This window comes from Eleutherodactylus coqui, chromosome 12 (genome assembly GCF_035609145.1).
Source record: "Eleutherodactylus coqui strain aEleCoq1 chromosome 12, aEleCoq1.hap1, whole genome shotgun sequence".
NCBI classification, from domain to species: domain Eukaryota; kingdom Metazoa; phylum Chordata; class Amphibia; order Anura; family Eleutherodactylidae; genus Eleutherodactylus; species Eleutherodactylus coqui.
The window spans coordinates 89,579,165-89,595,919 of NC_089848.1; the positions used below are offsets into that span (position 1 = coordinate 89,579,165).

The following is a 16,755-nucleotide window of genomic DNA, read 5'->3' on the forward strand; positions in this document are numbered from 1 at the left end:
AATGGGGGCTGCAATGAGCCGTTCCATCAAATGATGTGATGCTTTTCTGCTGATTTGCATAGGCATAACACGACTTTGGAACCTAATTATGGAGGCACAAGGGCTCGTAAGCTAAAAAAAGACAGTATTACAAGTGATTGATTCTTCATTCCCTGCAAGCCAGTGCAGTTAGTTTTAGGGGTAAGATGGTTGTGAGAAGTTCTCTTTACGCTTTCATTAAAGGGGTATTCCCAAAATTAACTTTCATCACCTATCCACAGGATAGGGGGTAAAAGTCTGATCTGTGGGAGTCTCAGCGTTGAGACCCCCATGATCCTAAGAATGGGGATCCCGTGTCCCCCGCACCCCCAATGTGATGAGAATGAATGGAGCAACATTCATGCATCCACGGTGCCGTTCCATTCGCCTTCAATGGGACTGTCAACGATAGCTGAGCGCTTGTACTCTGCTATTTCCGTCACCCCATTGGAATTAATGGAGCGTCACCGCAATGCTCTGCTGCTACTCTGTTTAATATCCATGTCGCTGCATGGGGATGCAATAATCCTACAATGAGAAGTAGGGGACACAGGACCCCCATTCCTGAGTTTGGTGAACATCTTAGTGGTGAGAACCGCATCAATCAGGCTTTTATGACTTATTCAAGGATAGATGATAAAAGTCAATTTTGGGAATACCACTTAAATGAAAATCTGTCCCATTGTGTTACAACACATCACGGTAGGTCAGAAGTATAAGCCCAGAGTCCTGAACTGGCTATAGATTTGTGCTGCTGCTTTGTCAGAGAATCGGTCAGTTATTAAGGATTGTGTTCCTTTATATGATAATATGGCCGCTGGGATGTCTCCTATGCTGGGTTCGATGATCATTCTTCCATTCACATCCAATTAGTTTTTCATACGTCTCTGATTTTACTGAGCTCCACTATTGATTTCCTAATCATTTTCCAAATTAAATGGCTGCATCTGTTAGGAACACAATAAGGTGACGGTTGGATACTTTAGGACCTTTAGGATGGAAAGCAGCGGTGGCCATGCCAGATTCACAGCCAGCATTATATTGTAGGGATCCTCTAATACTTCTCCTCTGCTTTGTTTTATTTTAGCAAAAAAAGAGATCTCTAATATTAGAAATTAGGATGCAGTAATAGACACTCTGCATTAGGAAGCATCATTAACCATCTTCTGGGCCAGGAGTGTGCAACCCACGGGCCACATGGGGCCCAGGATGGCTATGAATGCAGCCTAAAGTGCAGGGGGGTCCATGCAGGCTGTATATAGAGGAGGCTACAGTCAGTACCTGGCAGCGGCAGGCTGTATCTACAGGAGGCTACAGACAGTACCTGGCAGTGGTAGGCTGTATCTACAGGAGGATACAGATGGTACCTGGCAGTGGTAGGCTGTATCTACAGGAGGCTACAGTCAGTACCTGGCAGCGGCAGGCTGTATCTACAGGAGGCTACAGACAGTACCTGGCAGTGGTCGGCTGTATCTACAGGAGGATACAGATGGTACCTGGCAGTGGTAGGCTGTATCTACAGGAGGATACAGATGGCACCTGGCAGTGGTAGGCTGTATCTACAGGAGGCTACAGTCAGTACCTGGCAGCGGCAGGCTGTATCAACAGGAGGATACAGATGGTACCTGGCAGTGGTAGGCTGTATCAACAGGAGGCTACAGACAGTATCTGGCAGTGGTAGGCTGTATCAACAGGAGGCTACAGACAGTATCTGGCAGTGGTAGGCTGTATCAACAGGAGGCTACAGACAGTATCTGGCAGCGGTAGGCTGTATCTACAAGAGGCTACAGGCGGTACATGGCAGCAGCAGGCTGTATCTTCAGGAGGCTACAGGCGGTACGTGGCAGCAGCAGGCTGTATCTACAGGAGGCTACAGGCAGTACCTTGCAGCGGCAGGCTGTATCTTCTGGAGGATACAGACCATACCTAGAAGTGGCAGGCTGTATCTACAGGAGGCTACAGGCAGTACCTGGCAGTGGCAGGCTGTATCTACAAGAGGCTACAGGCAGTACCTGGCAGCGGCATGCTGTATCTACAGGAGGCTACAGACAGTACCGGGCAGTGGTAGGCTGTATCTACAGGAGGCTACAGGTGGTACTTGGCAGAGGCAGGCTGCATCTACAAGAGGCTACAGACAGTACCTGGCAGTGGTGGACTGTATCTACAGGAGGATACAGATGGTACCTGGCAGTGGTAAACTGTATCTACAGGAGGCTAGAGGCGGTACCTGGCAGTGGTAAACTGTATCTACAAGAGGCTAGAGGCAGTACCTGGCAGCGACAGGCTGTATCTACAAGAGCCTACAGGCGGTACCTGGCAGTGACAGGCTATATCTACAGGAGGCTACAGGCAGTACCTGGCAGTGACAGGCTATATCTACAGGAGGCTACAGGCAGTACCTGGCAGCGACAGGCTGTATCTACAAGAGCCTACAGGCTGGCAGGGGCAGGTTGTATCTACAGGAGGCTACAGGCGGTACCGGGCAGCGGCAGGCTGTATCTACAGAAGGCTACAGACAGTACCTGGCAGCGGCAGGCTGGGAGCTTCCAGTCATAGACAAGCTTATACAGATAACGTAGCAATGGGCGGCACTTGCCGCTCTGTGACTCTTTGACTTAGTCACCCTAGGTCCAGCATGTGGCGGCGATTCTACTTCCTGTCCTTCTAAGTACTGACCACTCCTATACAGTATCGCAGGAAGGACAGGAGACGGCGGTCTTATCTTGGCGCATAGCAGTGAACTGCATGTGAGGCCAGACAAGTTTCTGTGTCCAGGCTGGCATGCAGAAGTGGGCACTGGTCCAGTCTAGATTCATATGGCCTGCCAGTGGCAGTAGGTTTTTTTTGGAGGGTGATGAGAATTGTTTGGGCACAGTGCACGATGATAGGGGATTTTTGGAGGTCTGTGGAGGATGATGGGGGTTGTGTGGAGGACTGTGGAGGGCATTACCCTTCATCGTTAGTGTTTGTGTATTTAATGTGTAACCCAGAGACACCAAAAGGTTGGGCATTTCTGTTCTAAGCTGTAAGGGAAAAAGCACAGTTAATATCAAACAAGAATTCTGTAAAGCCGTGGATGATAAAAAGTACAAATAATTACAAAAATTCATTATTCTGTAATTCAATAAATAATCCAACATATTCTATATTGCTGTACAGAGGTTATCACAGTTCAATTTTCCTATCTGACAAACTAGGGTGAATGTCATAGAAAGTATACCAGTATTTTTATGGCATGTGGGAGGAAACGCATACAAACATGAGACGATATATACACTGCATACAGATGTTGCCCTTGATTGGATTCAAACCCAAGACTCCAAGGTTCCCAGTACTGAGCTAATGTTCAGAAATGTAAGTTAAAACTCCCAGACACCATGCAAAATCTGTAACAGGACTCCCACCTACCATATAATAATCTTTATATAGTGCCAGCATTTTCCAGAGCTCCATGTACCATTTATAATATTGAGGTCTTCTTATATAGCAGAGGGGCTTATGGACCCCTCAGGCGCCAGGGTCTGGTACCCTTAGTGCCAGCCTGAAGTTAGATGTGCTGAAATTCAGAAAATCAAGAAATAAGATTTTATATTGCACTCATAGGCAGTCCGCTTGTATTCTGTTTGTGCAGAAAGCAGCAAGATAGCAGCATGACTCATACCAGAACAGCACAGTGAATAAATACTGTACCAGAACCAAGCTCATAACCTACATACAGCACCAGAACCAGTATAACATAAATATAGCACAATAGCCAACTTCAATACATATAAATAATACCACAACCAAAGCCATAATATAAATACAACACCAGAACCAAGATCGTAACATACATGCAGCACCAGAATCAAGCTCATAACCTAAATACAGCACCAGAACCAGCATTACATAAAAATAGCACCATAACCAATCTCAGTACATAGAAATAATACCAGAACCAAAGCCATAACATAAATACAGAACTAAGCAACCCTGTTGCAGGGGCACCGGTGAACTCACAGCTGCGCCTTGGAACATCAGAGGGGAGGAGACAGAGCCAGGAGGAGATTCATTAATGTAGCTTCACAAGAGGAAAAAGAACATCTACGGTAGTTAAGTGGACCTAAGGGGGGCAATCACCCCCAGCCTACATCTGCCTGTGTAGTACCCCAGAGTTGTGGTCCCACAGCACTTTTATAGCTACCTCATACGGAGTGTATATGTGCATATGTGTACATATATGTGTACATATAGTCAATTGTGTTTAGTTATGTGTATTGGCCTTAACTGGGAACTAAATAGTTTATGTCTGGTGTCCTCACTACCTAGCACTAGCTGACTAGGCAGAATTCACCCTAACCTGCTCTGTTACTTGTCAAACACTCCTAGCTAGTACTAGGATTGGGTAGAAAGATTCCCCTTAGTTCAGGATTGGATAGTTGGGAGAGTATAAGAGACATGACGTGGGTGGGGCCTAGTCAGTTCTGGTCTGGTGTAGTCTAGGTCTGGTCTGGAGGAGGAGGAAAGGATGTAGGTAAATTTAGTCCAGTCTAGCCTAGGCCAGGCTAGTCTATGATCCCAGCCCCAGAGTAAGTCTAATCCTGGAGTCAGCAGAGGGGAAGAGCAGTAAGACAGACAGAAAACTCATCAACTGGGTAGAGCTGCTCATAAACGAGAAGAAACCCGACACCACAATTGTGGGTTTGACTTGTCCCTGCAGTGTCAGGAGTTAACGTGTCCACAGGGAAGCCGGTACTGTTCCCCCCATTTCTCCACGAATAACCTCCTATTACAGCGAGCACTTGGCTTTGTCTGGCAGTTAATTTCATACTTCAGGAGAGGATTAAGGAATTAATGTTTGATATTTAATATACTCAAGACGTTGTTGGAGAATTTACTGCCTGTTAATTGAAAACTGTGAACCTTGTACTCAGTCCGCAAGTTCAAGTAAACTGTGTGCCTTTGTTTTACTAAAGCTCTTCGGACTTGTCTCTTCATTTCACCGTCTCAACAGATTGAAAGGCACTGGCGTCACACCGAATTTATACTAACTACCAATTGCTCTCGCCAAGAATCTCTTTGCGATCCCACCTGCCGCACAAGCCACCATTTTTAAGCAGAGTAGCCACCACTGTGACCTGGCCAGAGTCGGCGCACCCATTCGGGATACTCCCCCCAACTCCTGCTCGCTGCACCCGGTGCCCCCTACAAGCTGGTGGCTGGCAGACTGTGTGACTGCATGTATCACACATAGCTAAGGCTGTCTATGAGTGCTCTGCTACCTCTGTATTCACTATTACTTGTACGCCCCTTATGGTATTATACTGATCTATAATCTGGCCACTGTTGATGTGTTTGGGGCCATACTGCACATTCAGGTGTGTCTCATTTTATATGGAAGCATTCACGGGTTCAGTGAGAAAAAAAAATCTTGGCATATTTCACCTCATGCATTACAGAAGAATTCTCCCTTAGCAGTTTCTATGCATGAAAAGGTACCTCACAGAAGCACAAACTGTGGCACAAGGTGTGCATACCACCTCTAATATAGGCGCAAGGGGTACATGCCGCCTGTAATATAGGGACTACATGTACTGTCATATAGGCTCAATGCAAGCAGCAATACCAATATTGAATTATATCGGCTCCAATAATAAGACACCGCCATACCATGAGTCCTGCAATAAGGGGAAGACTAAGAATGTTTAAAAGTCATTTTACATTGCAGCTCTCTAAAAGGTGAATTTTGCTCAGGTCTTCAAGGCCCAACATAGCCCGGCCATGAGATGTTTAATGTCTCCACATGAGTAACTCTTTGACATTGACGCCTTTCTGAATTGTGTCTTCCAGGTAAGCTGCAAGGTTTTACAGTTCTTCCACCAGTATATGATGGGATGTAATTATTTCTGGATGTTGTGTGAAGGGATCTATCTCCACACGTTAATAGTAGTCGCTGTGTTTGCTGAAGAACAGCATCTGCATTGGTATTATCTGCTTGGCTGGGGTAAGTGCAAGATACGTATCACTTTAAGTACTTCTTAACCCCCCCCCCAGCAGTCATGCTAAAATTGGAAAAACCCTCCAGAAAATGGCACTTTTGTATTGTTAACTTTGAATTTATGTTTCATGTAAACATATTTGGTGCAGTACTCGTCGTCTTAAGTGTATTTTTATACCTTCAGGCGGGCGATCGTGATTTTGCCAAGAAGATTGCGGCAAAATCTCATCTTTATCCACTGCGATTTGTGATCGTCAGCGATGCTTTTTTTGGAGAATCATCTCGCATCGCTGCCGCCGGGATAAAATTACGCAACAAATTTGTATGATTTGATTTTTTATCGCTTAAGTCAGTGAGAAGTTGTAGTGTTAAAATCACATCGCAACGCGCGTTTGTAGCATTGTGATGCAATAAAAAGAAACCTCCATAGGAATACATGGGAGATTTTTAAAAATTACACATTGCAGAAATATAGAGCATGCCACGATTTGTAATCCCCTCAACATGGCATCAGTGAAAACATCGCAGATAGGAATGAAACCACTGTAAATCATTAGTTTCATATTCTGCTTTTTTACTATCGCAGCAGGAGAAAATCACGTGATTTTCTTGCCCACGTGGAGCCTTAGGGTTCCTGCACACTGGCGATCGCAACTGTCAGTAGGACTTTCCAATGTTAAAACCGCATCGCACAGAAATTGTGAAGCACAAACTTGCAATTTTTGCGCGATGCGTTTTTAACATTAGCAAGTCCTATTGACGTTTGCGTTAAAAAACTACAGCCATATGGCGATCGCGAGTGTGCAGGAGCCCTAAGTGATACAGCTACTTTTAGCCTTAACCCTTTGCAATCCAATTTTGGATTCAGGGTTTCCTAGGGGGGATCTCTTTTTGCCATTATACAATGGTGCCATCTGCTGGCTAGAGCCAGTACTGCGGCGTAGAACATGCTGGAGAGGCCCCCTGACAACAGAGCGGCCAGTAATATATAGTAAGAATACCCTGCTGGACGTCTTCCAACATCTAAGCTGTACAGCCTTTAATCAGAATGTCTTCAGACGTCAGACAGTGGATTGGAAAGAGTTAAGGGTGGGTTCACATGAGCGTGTTTTTGTGCATGCATACACTATTTTAACAGGCTTTTCAGGGAGGGGCTTATGAAGCCCTTCCCTGAATAGCCATTGACGGCTGCCGGGGCTCAGCCAATCACTATTAGAGCTACCAGCAGGCAGGAATTTTAAATCCCCGGCTGCTGATAGCTGAGAACTACAGAGCCGGGGACAGCGAAAGAAGTTGCGGCTGAGCCCCAGCAGCTGAAGGAAGGTGAGTATGTTTTTTTTTTTTAACATTACTTTTCTTGGATTTTCAGGGAAGGGCTGATGTTTAAAGCCCTTCCCTGAAAATCCAATGATGGGGTGCCAGCAGAAGCATTCTCTTCCGCCGCTGTCATGTGTGACAGCTGTGGTTGAAAATTGAAGAATTCCTCTGCTGCATCTGCCACAGATGTAGCAGCAGGAAATTCTTTTAACTAGAGGGGGTGGAGGAAACATCTGCCGCATGCGGCAGAAGTGTTCTTCATGCCCGCGGGAGTCACGGCAGCGGTAGAGAGGTAAGTTTTTTTCGTTTGTTTTTTTATACACTAAAATGTTTCTTTTTTAGGGAAGGGCATATATGTAAAGCCCTTCCCTGAAGAAGAACGCAGGGGTGCCGGTAGAGCATTGTTTTCAATGAAGCCACCACGGCTCCATTAGCAACAAGTACGCAGCTGTGTTCATGCGTGTTTTTGCTCGTACCTAGGTGCGGATGTATGTATACACCTAACCACGCACAAAAACACGCTCTTGTGAACCCACCCTAAGTTCCAGTGGTCATAACTTTTTCATTTTTTCATCCATGTAGCTGTATAAGAGCTTGAATTTTGTGGGAAGAGTTCTAGTTTTTATAAGAACTAACTTGGGGTATATATAATGTATTGAAAAACTTCCATTTAATTTTTTTTTTGCTGCGGGCAATGGAAAAAAGCCATTTTTTTTTGTGATTTTGTTTATGGCACTCACTGTGTGGTATAAATATTATGTCGCCTTTATTCTAAGAGTCCTTATGGCAATGACAAAATCAAATTAGAGAGATTTTATTATGTTTTACCACTATAGTCACTTTTTTTTTTTTTTTTTTTTACAAAAAACCTTTTGTTTAGCGCCACATTCCAGGACCAGAGCATTTTTATTTTTCAGTCAATCAAGCCTGTTTTTTGTGGGACAACTTGTAGTTTTTATTGGTACAATATGCAGAAACATTACCCATTTCAATGCGCTTGTTCACATTTCCATATTTTGCACGTGCATTTTGGTCACACAAAAAAATAGAACATGTTCTATATTTCTGCGTATATAGGCACTATAGGTCCCAATAGAGGTCAATGGGGAGTATGCAAATACGCATGGAGATGCGTCAAACACTGCGTAATTCTGCTGGGAAAAGTACACATTCGGAACTAATTAGCCATTTCAATCGGTGCGCTTGTTTGCTGTGCACAAATGGACATGTCTCACGGGGCAGAAAGTACAGTAAAATATGCATCCATAAAAGGCTTGTTCATTCCACAAAAACGCAGCGCTCAGATGCGTGAAAATGCGCTTACACTCATGGGAAGTCGGCCTTATTTAACAAAAAAAAATTTCACTATTTTTTCTGTAAAAATGTTTAGCAACGACTGCAGCATTTACGGGGCTAAACGGTGTAGAGGAGTGATGAATTAAGCAAGTCCTCCTCATTTCGCTCCTTTTCCAGGAAAAACCCCATATGTGACAGAGTAAAGCAAATATGCTTTCTGATTGACGGCAGGGGGGTGATAACATGAACAAAAATTCATGTCGCCTCTCCCCTGAGACAGGGAGATATACAGGAGAATCACAGATCTTCTTTGCCGCCACTGGTCTCCCCTCCCTCTCTTCTCTGCACAAAAAAAAAGTTTAACCTTTCCAATCCAATTTTGGATTCAGGGTTTCCTAAAAGGCTTTCTCTTTTTGCTGCTATGTATCTGCTGGCTAAAGCCAGTGTGTGTGCACCACAGAGGCTCCAACAGCGGAGTGGCTGGCAATAGACGGTAAGAATACCCTGTCGGACGTCTTCTGACATTGGAGCTGTACAAGCTTCAATCAGAATGTAGGAAGACATTAGACAGTGGATTGGAAAGGGTTAAATTCAGTATTGCCAACTCTACTTCAAACGGCTGTACTGTAAGGGCTATGAACACGCCAAGAACTTTAGCTTTAAACTTAAATGAAAAGCATGTCTGTAGCCCGGATAGCACTTGTGTCTGCAGGAGAATGTTAGGGTGACCGATTCTTCCTTCCCCCAGCAATATCAGGTCTATCCTATGGATGTCGTAAGCCAAATGCTGACAATTAACTTGCGGTGGCTCTAGTCTGAAAGAGTGGTTTGTGATAAGAGAATGCAGTGTCCTGTAAATCCACCTTATACATTCCTGTCTTTCAGGGTTTCCATTAGTGCCTACATCGATTCATGCCTTCGCACGAACAAAATATTTCAATGACAAGTAAGTAATTAATTATTTTGGACGTTGTCATTATTTCATTTTATTAGCTTTTGATTTTTAATTATCCTAGTTTTAATATAAAATGCAATCCAGTCACAAAGCAGTGATCAAGGGCGCACCTCAGGCGTTGTGTCAGTCAATGGAGCCTGTCTCCATTGCTGTAAACAATATCAAAAAAACAATTTTTGGCGAGCGGGAGTTGGGGATGTCAGCTTGGGTTCACGGTGACTAATGTTCTCTGACTCCCAATCCACTTTGCTCCAATAAATGGGTGAAATGGTGAATGATGTTTACAGTTGTTGGGGGTTATGGCCCCCCGCTTCTGGAGGTCGGTGTAGTATGCTGCATAGTGCAGGTGTTCCCTCGTAGCTCCAGGACACTGGGTAAGGGTGAAAAGGCAAAACTCGCTTTCATTAGTAGCTCCAGGTAAAGCAAGATTGCGTCCAATTCAGTCCAATTCCTGTCCACAAACATTCGGAGTTTGGTGACTGGAGATACCGCTCTTAATATAATACGTCGTATCTGGCACTGGAGATACCGCTCTCAATATAATGCATTGTATCTGGCACCTTTGCTCAGGGATAGGGAATGGATCTGTCTGTGGCGGTCCTGTTTCCATCTTTCTTTAATTTTCTTTTTGTTATTTCTTTCTCTAGCTTTCCTTATTCTAATCTCCCTTGTTCTACACCTTTCCTTCCCACTGCACTATTACTTACTCCATACTTGCTTCTATCTGTACTGAGCTCTCTAACTTCTGAATAACAACTGAACTTTCTTGAACAGGGTGGAGCTATTTATTGACTCTGGGTCCTCCCATGAGTCTAGTCTGCCCACAAGTCGGGACTTTGGTTCCTCTAATCACCAAACTCCATTCTTATTTAAATATACTTAAAGTGACATACCCTTTTAAAAAAATTATATACAATTTAAAAAAAACATAAATAAAACTATTTACATTCTTTATGTAGTGACTAGAGATGAGCGAGCGTACTCGGAAAAGCACTACGCGCTCGAGTAATTTGCTTTATCCGAGTATCGCTGTGCTCGTCCCTGAAGATTCCGGTGCCGGCACGGAGCGGGGAGCTGCAGGGGAGAGCGGGGAGGAACGGAGGGGAGATCTTTCTCTCCCTCTCTCCCGCCCGCTCTCCCCTGCTCCCCGCTGCGACTCACCTGTCAGCCGCAGCGGCACCCGAATCTTCAGGGACGAGCACAGCGATACTCGGATAAAGCAAATTACTCGAGCGAGTAGTGCTTTTCCGAGTACGCTCGCTCATCTCTAGTAGTGACAACTCTGGGTCAGATGTAAAACTCCTTTTCACATATGCGTTTGTCAATAATCACCACCTCAGTGTGTACTGTCCTTATGCAAGCCAGGAGGTAAAGATCAGAAGCAGTGAGCAAGCTGGATGGATGCACACCACCCACCATAGCAGCAACCTTTCGGGGGTTTCTCCCCCATGCGTGTTCTGCAGCCCATCACCAGTATTTGTACAAAGACTGAATTACATCATCTGTTAAAACACATACACAATTGTAATAATACTGAGCAATAAATTCTCTTATTGCAATAGATTGATTGTTTTCATCTAGTATAAAAATCAAAAGGTGGTAAATCTACCCTTCACTTCTATATGCAGTAAGCCCCTTCCCTGTTCACAAGAAGACATTTAGGTTACACACTTCATTTAACTATGGATGGAACAAGTAAGTATGCCTCCTTTTGTAACAGGCATACTGGATCCATCTTTTAGATACAGTTTACCCTAATGGGTTAAAGGGGCTGCCCCAGACTTTCAAGTTATCCCCTATCCACACGATAGGGGATAACTTGGCAATCGGTGAGGATCTCACTGCTGAGACTCCCGACAATCTCAAGAATAGGGGTCCTGTGTCCCCCGTCCTCCCCACTGCAGGGTTACTGCACACCCCACAGGGAGGAGGATACTAAATGAAGCGCTGGCTGTGCAAGCTAGATGAAAATAATCAGTCTATTGTAGTCAGTATAAGGGAATTTATTTCTCCGTATTGATACAATTTTATATGTGTTTTTAATTCAGGTTTTGTACAAATACTGATAATGGGCTGCAGAACACGCATTCTTGAGGAAGAGGGAGGAGCCCTAAAATGTTGCTTTTGTGGACGATGCGTTTTCATAGTAACATAGGCTGTTAGGCTGAAAAAAGACAAATGCCCATCCCTTGTTGATCTAGAGGAAGGCAAAAAAAAAAACCAATGAGGCAGAAGCCAATTTACCCCATTTTGGGGGGAAAAATCCTTCCCAACTCCATAATGGCAGTCAGAATAATCCCTGGATCAACTTTTGAAAGTTCCTACCAGACTCCAAGACCCGGATCAACAACCCCGCTGGTTATTTAATGATGATATCTTTCATTGTCATAGCGCTCCAAAAAGACATCTAGACCCCTCTCCTCCATTGATTTTGCCATTTCACAGTATATTTTTTGTAGCAGATTTTATGCTATAAGATTGACCCGATGTTACCTACGCAAACATAAAAGTTTGGGAAAATGGTTGTTGTGAACTTCTAAATCTGCTTGGTTAGGTGATTTTCAGTGTCACTTTGTATTTGGAGCAGATATCTCTCTCTCTCTCTCTCTCTGCTTTTCTCTCTCGACGCTTCCCTCGCTCTCTCTGCACTTTTCTCTCTATCTCTGGCCGCTTCTCTGTCTCTCTTGCCGTTTCTCTCTTTCTCGCAGCTTCTCTCTTTCTCTTGCTGCTTCCCTCTCCCTCCCCCTTCTCCCTCCAATTGAAAGCAATGGGAGAGCACCGCAATCCTTTAGAAGAATCCCTTCACCCGCGGTTGGGGAAATCCTTCATCCCTGCAGGGTTGAAGGGATTCCCCATAGTGATGAGAGGTTGTTATCACATGGAAACACCTCCCATCCACAGAGCTTTCACATGGTGAAAAGTGCACGGCCCGATATCGCCCTCGCCCATGTAGAAACAGCCTTACTTTCTCCTCCTTGCCGCTTGCATCCCGTGCTGCTTAGCAACGCTTCCCTCTCCCTCGCCGCATGTGCCCATAGACTTAACATTGCAACTTTGAGCTGTCCTCACAGGTCACTCGATGTATCAAACTAAAATTTTAGGATTTTACGGCAGTGGTGAAGATGTCACTCATTTAATGACACCTAAATCATCCACCTAAGGTCAGGCAAAAGAGTCAAAGTGTGGTGCAAGAAAAAAGCCTGTAGGCTTTTTTTTTATAAAAGATTCCGGAAACTTCTGATATCATAACACATTTTTGGAATTAAAGGAGCGTTTTCACATTCGGAAATTACCCTCTATCCACACAATAGGGAATAACTTGCCAATTGGCGAGGGTCCAACATCTGGAACCCCCACCAATCCAGAGATATTGCCCCTTGGAGCATCCCCGAACTTTGACAGCGTAACCACATATGCACACCACCACTACATTTACTCCTATGGGAACTGCTGGAGATGGCTGAGTTCAACCATTTGGAAATCACCAACAGTTCCCATTGAAGTGAATGGAGCGGTGGCAAGCATACGTGGCTACTGCTGTCAAAATTCAGGGATATGCCAGTAATGATATCTCTGGATCAGCAAGTTATTCCCTAAGCTGCAGATAGAGGATAATTTGCCAAGATGGGAATACCTGTTCAAAGAACTCCGAGTTAATAGAGGAGTTTATGCCTTCAGAACCCTCTTCCAGAAAAGAGAGCAGGTTACAAAGAGCATCTCTCACTCTGGAGGACCTGGCTTGTAGTGCATTACATAGACAGCCCACTAATATGAATGAGCACTGTGTAATTCATTCTTAATTTCCCCTGTGGGAGTGCTGCAGAGAAATTGTACATTTACTGCCAAATTTCCCACAGATTACAGCTGATCACTGGGGGGTTTCAGCCGGGGAACACTTTGTGATCTGCTTATTGTCAAGGGATCCTTCTAACAAGTAGTGATTGTTCAGAGTGGAGAACCCCTTTAAATGTACACGTTTGCCTTCAGTAATATTTGTAAATAATATTGTAATTGTCTGTTGTATTATAGTTGTTGGATGAGCGTGGAGACACATCTATTATATATTGTCCATGGACCAATTATGGCTGCACTACTGGTAAGACTTTTGTGTTTTTGTAAGGGAGCAAGAGAGGAATAATTAAAAAGATCATTAATTCTACATCCTATAGTCTAGTTTGGTACAGAATAGAGATGAGCAAGCGTACTCGCTAAGGCAAACTACTCGAGCGAGTAGTGCCTTATGCGAGTACCTGCCCACTCGTCTCCAAAGATTCGGGTGGCGGCAGGGAAGAGCGGTGAGTTGCGGGAGTGAGCGGGGGGGGGGAGCGGGGGGGGGGGGGAGAGAGTGAGAGAGAGATATCTCCCCCCGTTCCTCCCTGCTCTCCCCCGCCGCTCCCCTCTCTCCCTGCCGGCACCCGAATCTTTTGAGACGAGCGGGCAGTTACTCGCATAAGGCACTACTCGCTCGGGTAGTTTGCCTTAGCAAGTACGCTCGCTCATCTCTTGTACACAACTGTCTGCTAATCCAAAATCAAAAGCACTGATAGTAGCATACTGTATTTTATGTTAAAAACAATACAATTTTGCCCAATTTTTTGGATTACATATCTGTAGTAGCTATAAATGGGGTTGTGTGGGACTTTTGTGACTTTTCCAATTGATCACCTATCCTCAGGCTAGTGATCAATTGGTAATTGGTGGGGGTCTGCTGCTCAAGATTCCAACTGATCAGCTGATTGCTAGGTGTACTTTCAATGTGGACAGCACTGGAAGTAGAAAGCACTGTCCATACTGTAGTGGTCTGGTGTGGTACTGCAGGCACACTTTCAATTAAATCCAATGGGAACTGTGCTTGTACTACCAAACCAGGACCCTGCAGTGTTGATAGCACAATCTGCTTCCAGCACTGTCCACACTGACAGTGAGCCAAGTGATCGGCGAGGATCCTAAACGAAACACCTCTACCAATCAATTATTAATGACCTATCCTGAAGATAAGTCATCAATAGTAAAAATCCCTAAAAGACCTGGAAACCCCTTTAAGATCTCTAACAGTTTGTTGTTGCTTTATTGGATTTTTGATGACATATACAGTAGAAGACAGCGAGTCACAGACAGGTCAGTAGACAGATGGTGGTTAGGCTTAGAGCACAACTAGGGAGTAGAGTCTAAGGGCTGTTTTACATGAGACGACCTATCAGGACAGATACCCTACAGGTCATCCCAGCGATATCATTCATGTGCCTTTGCACAGGAATGAGTATCGCTCAGTGAAGGGAGGCTGAGCGGCCGGGGAGTGCTCTGCCGCCCCCTCCATTCACAATAAACAGGCAGTTGTTCATAAGTGAGTAACTGCCTGTTTACACGGGCCAATTAATTGTTCAGTTTTCCGTATGCAGAAACTAAACAACGATCGAGAAGCCAACAAATTCTCGTTCATTGTTCAGTCGGTGCGTGCATTTACACTGACCAATAATTGGATGCAGGAATCTGATTTATCAGCCTATATAATAGTTCCCTATGGCACTATTTGTTCATCATCAATAGGAAGAGCTGATCTTCTGTTCTTTTTAGAGGGAGAAGGAGGGGGGGGGGCAAAATCCATTTAAGAAAATATCTCATCTTTGAGTAGACGCACAGAATAACCAGTAAATCACCGGGCTGTTAAGTGATTTAGGATTCTAGTTTAACCGAGGATTATAAATAAGGATTCTCTTCCTCTGATACATCGCATTTATTTTCTCGTTTGCCTTCAAAGACTCTTATAAAGTAATGCTGTGTAGCATCCAGGCGAGCAGCCAGCAGATGACGAGTGTGTTGCCCGTTCACTAATTATTAGCACAGCAACAGAGAATACATACTTATTTCTGGCAAGATTCACATTATATAGAGGTTTTAAAGGGCCCTAATTTGAAGAGTCAAAGAAGAAAGCGAACACACTGGACTGTATCTCAATATTAACCCTATCCAATCCAATTTGTATTCTGGTTTTCCTAGGGGGCTTACTCTTTTTCTGCCGTTATACAACGGCGCTATCTGCTGGCTAAATCCAGTAGTGCATGAGGTGACACGTTGGATAGGCAGTTGAATAGCAGAGAGGCTGGCAATATACAGTAAGAGAACCCTAACGGACGTCTTCCAACATCGGAGCTGTACAGCCTTAAATCATAAAGTCTTCAGATGTCAAACAGTGGATTGGAAAGGGTTAAGAAAACAAAGCTGCTGACAACAGCAAGCAATGTTGTACTATAACAATCGACAATGAAGAAATTAAATCAGTCCAAGATTTCACTTTCCTTGGATCCAAGATTGACTACAGTGGCGAATCAGGGCTTGAAATCAAATGAAGACTCAGCCTTGGCCGTAGTGCAATACAAGGAATGGCGAAAATGTGGAAGTGCAAAGACATCAGCATTACAACAGAGACTTGCATGCAATCATTTTCCCAATAACTACATATGCATGAGCGAGCTAGACACTCAAGAGAGCAGACCGAAGAAGGACCGTGGCCTTTAAGCTGTGGTGCTGGGGGCGTATGCTGCGCATACCATGAACAGAGATGGTCACACATTAGGGGATCCTAGACAATGTCAGACCAAAAGGATCATCACTAGTGCAAAACCATCAAGCAATGGCTTTCATACCTTGGTCATGTCTTATGAGCCAATTCTCTGGAAACACCATTAATGCTCGATACAAAGTAGTAGAACGCTCAGACCAGTCCCGCTACAGTAATACAGGCCCTAGAGCAGAATGCAGAACCCAAACCAAATGTCCAGATATTCCTCTCTACATAACTGCAGTCCTTTTTGCTGCCAAGTGTCGCAACAGACAACATCTGTACATCAGCCCTGGCATCAGGATGTTTTCTGTGGCAGTGCATGAGGGTGAAGAGATCTGTGGGAAAAGGGAGAGGTGAGTATACGAGTATAGTCATATGTGAAGGAGGACATGCCGCCTATGAGATTTGCCTGCTATTCTGGAAGGTCTTTCATTTTCCAAGACCTTCCCAGACTTTTTGGGGAGTTGGCAAGTATGCACTTCCTGGTTTGAAAACATGGCATTACCAGTGTGACCATGCTCTTACTATCGATTAAAAGGTGGTAAAGACCAACCTAAACTGCATCTACACAAACCATTAGTTCCACATCTGGTATCATGGATTAGCAGGTGATATTATTGTTAGGGGCCT

At 44.5% G+C, this 16,755-nt stretch overlaps 1 protein-coding gene across 1 annotated transcript in view; it reads left to right on the forward strand.

Annotated features, from left to right (window-relative positions):
* CALCR (calcitonin receptor) overlaps positions 1-16,755 on the forward strand; it is a 301,302-nt gene that overhangs the window by 264,737 nt on the left and 19,810 nt on the right. The window contains exons 9-11 of the mRNA XM_066584763.1: positions 5,848-6,001; positions 9,494-9,554; positions 13,593-13,659. Coding sequence (XP_066440860.1) covers positions 5,848-6,001; positions 9,494-9,554; positions 13,593-13,659 — 282 coding nt within the window. The remainder of the gene's footprint in view (positions 1-5,847; positions 6,002-9,493; positions 9,555-13,592; positions 13,660-16,755) is intronic.